This window comes from Cibotium barometz, chromosome 17, assembly GCF_041138505.1.
Source record: "Cibotium barometz isolate CiBa-2024 chromosome 17, ASM4113850v1, whole genome shotgun sequence".
Lineage (NCBI taxonomy): Eukaryota > Viridiplantae > Streptophyta > Polypodiopsida > Cyatheales > Cibotiaceae > Cibotium > Cibotium barometz.
Window position 1 is genome coordinate 52,081,521 of NC_141062.1, and position 6,331 is coordinate 52,087,851.

The window sequence follows — 6,331 nt, forward strand, 5'->3', positions numbered from 1 at the left end:
TCTTGGAAATTTGAAAATGGTTTTTTTTTCCCATTTTATCTTCTGGATCATAAAAGTTTGCCTGTACTTGTACCCTAGGTACAGGAGCGATGTCCTGCAGGCTGTGATTTTGTTGTCCTTGACTCTATACGTGGCATTGCGGTCCACGCCCGTGCATCTACGTGGGCACTTGTCTTGTCGGACGGCTGGGCTCGCCGCTCGACCGTGGGCCGAGGCGAACGACCCGTTGCCCTGTTAAAACGATCGCATCATGCATGCTATAAAAAACAGGCGGAAGGCGCGTGACCAACTGGCAAGCCAAGCTTCAAACCTCTTAAAACGTACGACACCGGTGGGGCCCATATTGCCACGTCGACGGGAGGGCATGAGGCATTCACGAGAAAATGCGATCCCGGCCCGCTCTTTGCCGGATCGGCGGCGCAGGCGGCGAGGCAGGGAAGAGGGCGGGCCGTCCGCATTCGGCAGGGACGTGGTCCAGCTCAGCACCGAGCCATGCCAATAAAGCCCGTCCACCCATGCCCTCCCCTTCTCCTTTCTCCGTCAATTCTACGTATAGTTCGTTTAGCTGTAGTGCGTCTGCCCCGTCTAGTGATAGCTTAAATTCCGTCTGGTGTTTCTCCTTCTAGCTCATGTCTGCTTCTCCCATTGTTGGCAGGCCAGCCTTGCTTCACATACCATAGCCAGGGAATTCTAGCTGTCTCTTCTACCAATTCTTCTCTGGCTGAGAAGCCTAGAAAACCCTAACCCTAACCCTAACATTTTCCTGCTCTGTGTGTCACGAGTCCTAGAGCTAGACGAGCTTAGCAGAGATGTTTAACATCACGCCGCTGACTGTGGATCTGCCGTCGGATCGCCCCTTTGTGAGGAGGACGGAGCCTTTGTCTAATGGAGTGCTGCACGAGAATGGTGGGTTTGGGGAGGGAAGGGCCTTCGAGTTTGGAATTGTGAGGCAAAGGTCGTATACGGATTCGGACGAGCGGTCGGTTGCGTCTTTGTCGCCGCGTCTGAGCAGGAGCTTGGAGACGGTGCGGAGCTCTGACTGCCTGGAGGGCCTGGTCCTGAATGTCTCGCCCAGCTTCAGATCCGGTGCAGAGTCCCCCCGATCTGAGATCTCTTCCTTCGAGCCACACCCCATGTTCGCCGAGGCCTGGGAGTGCTTGAGAAAATCTATCGTCCTCTTCCAAAGCAAGCCGGTTGGCACCATCGCCGCTAGCGATCACTCCGATGAGGCCCTTAACTACGACCAGGTAGTATTGCTGCCGACATGTAAATCGATAATTAGAAATTTATAATTGAATAAAATCACTTTTTTTTTTCGAATTAGCTTGAAATTTGTAACCGTTGCACTACCTCGCGGTTGGCAAATAAATCATTTTTTTTAAATTGTAGTCATTATTTTGTTTTAGACTAGGCACCAATAATATTTTTATATATTGTAGTTTTGAAATGAGTCAACTTTAGATTTAATATGTGGCTCCTTAGTTTTGTTTTCATTTTCTGCCTTTTTTGTGTTTTCGTTGGGTAGCTTTATCTTGCCTCTTTGCTTAATGTTCTATTTTTGCAATATGTCTTTGTTTTTCTTTTATTTACTTTTGGATATATGCATTAATTTGCATCTTTTGGAAAATAATAATTCAACCAATTGTATGTAATTTATTGTTTACTTTAAAAGCATAAATGGCACTCAGTAGGCGTGTGAAATTAGAATAGTGCCAAAGATTTATTCTCATATATTTAATTGTAGTATTATTTACTTGTAACAATTTGATACGACGTGATAGTTGAGTCTCGTTAATTAACAATTATGTTTTATTTACATAATTATACTTATATATTTTTTGTTTTTAAACTTTGATAGTGAATTGATAACTAATGTTTATTTATATAATTATACTTATATATCTCTTTTACATTTTTTGTTTTTAAACTTTGATAGTGAATAATTGATAACTAATGTTATATATTAAAACGACAAGTGGGTTGGTAGGTTTTGGGTTTCGATTACAATTCATTCTTCTAATTAGCTGGATATTTGGGAGTTTTTGTCATTATTTCTTTGCATCTATTGCTTTAGATGCATATTTACATAATTCCACTAAAAGAGACTTTTGGCAAGCTATATGCAATGTGGGAATGAGTTTTCTCAATCATCTGCTTTGAGTGATTTTCTCTCTGAAACTTGTTTTAAGCTTTAAGTTACTATGCTTTGTCTGGTATGTGATTTAGATTACCTTAGATCACCGAGATGGCCAGATGCCATTTGCAACTTTTTTAGAGGTGTAGGGTTGGAAATCAAGACATATTGGTTAGGTGGGTTATGCGTTTTTTTTAGAGATGTAGGGTTGGAAATTGAGACCTATTAGGTAGGGGTTGTGAGCTAACCACTTGGGCAAGAGCCTATGGGCACTTAGATGTGAGTGTAAGCTTTGTTCACAACCTAAGTGTGAGTTGGCATTGTTGATGTTTGGCAGTGTGTTGAGAGTAGAATATCACATATCATTGAGCTACTATTGTTCATGTGGTTTGGATCAACTTGCATGATAGGGTATTAGACTTAGGGGGCTTTTCTTTTCTAAATCCACAAAAAATCTCATTGTATATACCATGTTACTCAAAATTTGGTTTGCAAATCCAAGTCATATAGTACTCAATACCATTGTACACAAGATGACACACTTGTGTACATCGTTTATGTCCGTCAAGATTTGATCTCAAGACTTCCTGTTCTCTACACAAGGGACCTAGCCCTTCAAATGAAATTTGTTTTTACTTGCATTTTGAGATCATTTTCTTGCTTCTACTAGAAAACTAGAATATATATATATATATATATAGGAGTTGATTACCTAAAGTGACCGATTTCAAGGCCTAGGAAGGACCTTCAATCCTCCTTAACCTTCAAGTTCAAGGGGCAAAGTTTACATGGAAATTTTGGTCTTTGTTTTCGAAAGCTTCTTTATTAAGCTTAGTTTACTTGGCTTTGGCGCGGCTGCAGGTGTTTGTTCGTGACTTTGTGCCGAGTGCGCTGGCGTTTCTGATGAACAACGAGCCGGAAATCGTGAAGAACTTCCTGCTTAAGGCGCTGCGGCTGCAGTCCAACTGGGAGAAGAGGATCGACAATTTCACACTGGGGAAGGGGGCCATGCCGGCCAGTTTCAAGGTGCTGCACGACCCGGTGCGGAAGCAGGACCGGATGATGCCGGACTTCGGGGAGAGCGCCATTGGGAGGGTGGCGCCCGTGGACTCTGGCTTCTGGTGGATCATCCTCCTCCGTGCGTACACCAAGTCCACCGGCGACCACTCCCTCGCCGACATGCCCGACTGCCAACGCGGCATACGCCTCGTCCTCAACCTCTGCCTTTCCGAAGGCTTCGATACGTTCCCTACCTTACTCTGTGCCGATGGCTGCTGCATGGTCGATCGCAGAATGGTGAGCTTGTCTACGTCAACCCCATAGTAACTGTTAATCACCAACTTAACTTGGTTTAGCTTGCTTAATCTACCCTTGACAACTTATGTACGTACTTACTTTAAGCTTACTTAATCTACCCTTAACAACATTGTTTACTAACTTAGTTTAAATTAATCCACCCTACACTACAACATATTACAAGTTTGTTTTCGTTCTCAACATATTACGTATTTACTAACTTAGTTAAGCTTAATCCACCTCTGGAGTGTAATGCATTTGAATATTTCTAGTGATAGGCAACATGGCGTCTAGCGGCTGCTGTAAGATTTCAATTCGGTCACCTTCCTAGAGATTTGAACCCCTTATCAATTATGATGCTACATGGCCGCAGACTCATGACATACCTGCATCTAATTACTATCTCTGCCGCAGGGAATCTATGGCTACCCCATAGAAATCCAGGCTCTCTTCCACATGGCATTGCGTTGTGCTAAACTAATGCTCAAGCCGCAGGGAGACGGTAAGGAACTGCTAGAAAGAATCGATAAACGGCTTCAAGCTCTCAACTTCCACATTAGATCCTACTTCTGGCTCGACTTCCAGCAGCTGAATAACGTGTATAGGTACAAAACAGAAGAGTATTCACACACTGCTGTGAACAAGTTCAACGTGATTCCTGATTCGATTCCAGATTGGGTGTTTGATTTCATGCCCATGAAGGGGGGCTACTTCATAGGCAATGTGAGTCCAGCTAGGATGGATTTCAGATGGTTTTGCTTGGGCAATTGTGTGGCGATTCTGTCATCGCTGGCAACTCCGGAACAGGAGGAAGGTATCATGGACCTGTTGGAGGAGAGGTGGCAGGATCTGATCGGAGAGATGCCTCTTAAGATTGCATACCCTGCATTAGAAGGGCATCAGTGGAGAATTGTGACTGGATGTGATCCCAAGAACACAAGATGGAGCTACCACAATGGGGGCTCTTGGCCAGGTGAGTAAATAATTCTTCTCACAACTCTATCGCACTGTCCAGTACCAGTTGCTAGTATATTTCTGTATGTTGAAAGACCTATGATTATTGACTAGATACTTCACTTGTCGTGTCTAGAGTAGGCTAGAGCACTAGAATAAGTGTAATTAGGTTACCGTCCTTTGAAGGAATCTCCCCCATGCCCATCTGATAAGCAAGGGATGGTCGGAGTTTGGAGGACTGGACAGAATTTTATTTACATTGACTAGTGGGGACCCGCTCCTCCTACAACAATCTGTCTTTCCTTGTACGCTCTTGCCACGTGGCAAAATGAGATGGCCACAGAGAGTGACCTTGCCACGTGGCAAAATGAGATGGCCACAGAGAGAGCGACATGCTAATGGATGAATGCTGTGGAAAGGGCAAGAATAATGAGAATAATAGTGTAGAGATATGGAAATTGGTGAGCCCAAAATCTACACTCGAAGGAAACAATGAAAAGAAGATGACATGGAGCCTGTTGATTACAAATGCCAGGTCATTAGTTTTAACTTCATAGAGTAATATGAGAACTGACTGCTATGCCAGTGTCATTTAATGGTTGTGGTGACTTTTTTCCCCTGAATTTTATGTACATGCAGTGCTCATTTGGCTGCTCACAGCTGCCTGCATCAAGACAGGAAGGCCACACATAGCCAGAAGAGCTATTGAGCTTTTGGAGAGCAGGCTTTCGAAAGACCATTGGCCTGAGTACTATGATGGGACGCTGGGCCGTTTCATTGGAAAGCAGGCCCGGAAATTTCAAACCTGGTCCATAGCTGGTTACCTCGTGGCGAAGATGATGTTGGAGGACCCTTCTCACCTTGGCATGATCTCTCTGGAGGACGACAAGAAGACCAAATCCGCATGCATGCCCAGATCAGCCTCTTGGACAGTCTAATACAAAACCTACACGCCACCTTCCAATTATGTTGATTTAGATGAACCTATTTATGCATAGACTCCTTATAGATAGATGGGTCTTTCATGTATACCATATTGTCACTTCCATGTACCATTTTGAGCAGCGACAAACGCCGAGTAACAAAGAGGGGGACTGTGGGAGGGGGAAAAATATCCCATTCCAACCCAAACTTACATGATTCAACGAGTAGAAAGGTGCCTAGCTGGTCCTTAATCAACAGAACCTTTTTTCCCCGGCTTGGGTCACGAGTATATATATATATATATATGTTCACTTTCCTTCATGTCTGTGCCCATTAAAAGAAAACCCACATCCCCGCCGGGCAGGGACCCGTTTCATAACTCTTGTGTTTTTGCACACTTCTCTGCATAGCAACGATTGCGAGTTTGCGCTCATTACTCCCCCTCTCATGGAATCTCAGAAATGCTATACTATTGAATAGCTATTCTATTCGTATTCACTCTGCCCCTAATTAATTAATTAATTAATTAATGCTTTACTATTGTATTGCTATTCCCTCTAACGAGCCCCTTTAAATTCATATTCACTCTAAGGAGTCCCATTAATTGATTAATGAGGTAAGGTTAAACCCTTTTTTTTTTTTGGACACACACATATATATATGTATATATGTATTAGTCAAAAAGCCTTACATCCTTTCAAACTAACAGCAGCTAATTTATCCGTCAAACTCTATTAAGCAAATTACAAATCAAATCCTATCTATCATTCTCAAGCACAAAAGAGAAATTTTCCCAAGATATTTGATAACCAAGTAGAATGTAGGCTTCTACCATAGCCTCAATGGTACATCCCTTGGGTGCATGTTTCTCCAACACATCTCCTTGCTTGAACCATATTTTGAATGTCGATCTGGTGCCAGTGGGTTCTCAATAAAGGCAACAAAAGTGTAGTTTATTTGCTTCACCTTCTTGTACCATCTCTTAGTTTTAGGTCCATATAAGATTGGTTTGGACTCCAACTT

The 6,331-nt window shown here is 43.1% G+C and overlaps 1 protein-coding gene across 1 annotated transcript; it reads left to right on the forward strand.

The window, feature by feature from the left end:
• Positions 1-398: 398 nt before the first annotated feature.
• Positions 399-5,629, forward strand: LOC147630155 (putative alkaline/neutral invertase F). The gene is made up of 4 exons (XM_086811799.1): positions 399-1,247; positions 2,996-3,430; positions 3,845-4,403; positions 5,024-5,629. Exons 1-4 carry the CDS (start codon positions 810-812, stop codon positions 5,320-5,322), a joined length of 1,731 nt encoding a protein of 576 aa, XP_086667925.1. The 5' UTR covers positions 399-809; the 3' UTR covers positions 5,323-5,629.
• The last annotated feature ends 702 nt before the right edge of the window (positions 5,630-6,331 follow it).

Bases quoted from the DNA above. Each gene is read 5' to 3' on its own strand.
- LOC147630155 (XM_086811799.1), top strand. From the start codon at position 810: ATGTTTAACATCACGCCGCTGACTGTGGATCTGCCGTCGGATCGCCCC. The intron at 1,248-2,995 runs GTAGTATTGCTG...GCGCGGCTGCAG, and splicing joins AGGCCCTTAACTACGACCAG to GTGTTTGTTCGTGACTTTGT. The intron at 4,404-5,023 runs GTGAGTAAATAA...ATGTACATGCAG, and splicing joins CAATGGGGGCTCTTGGCCAG to TGCTCATTTGGCTGCTCACA.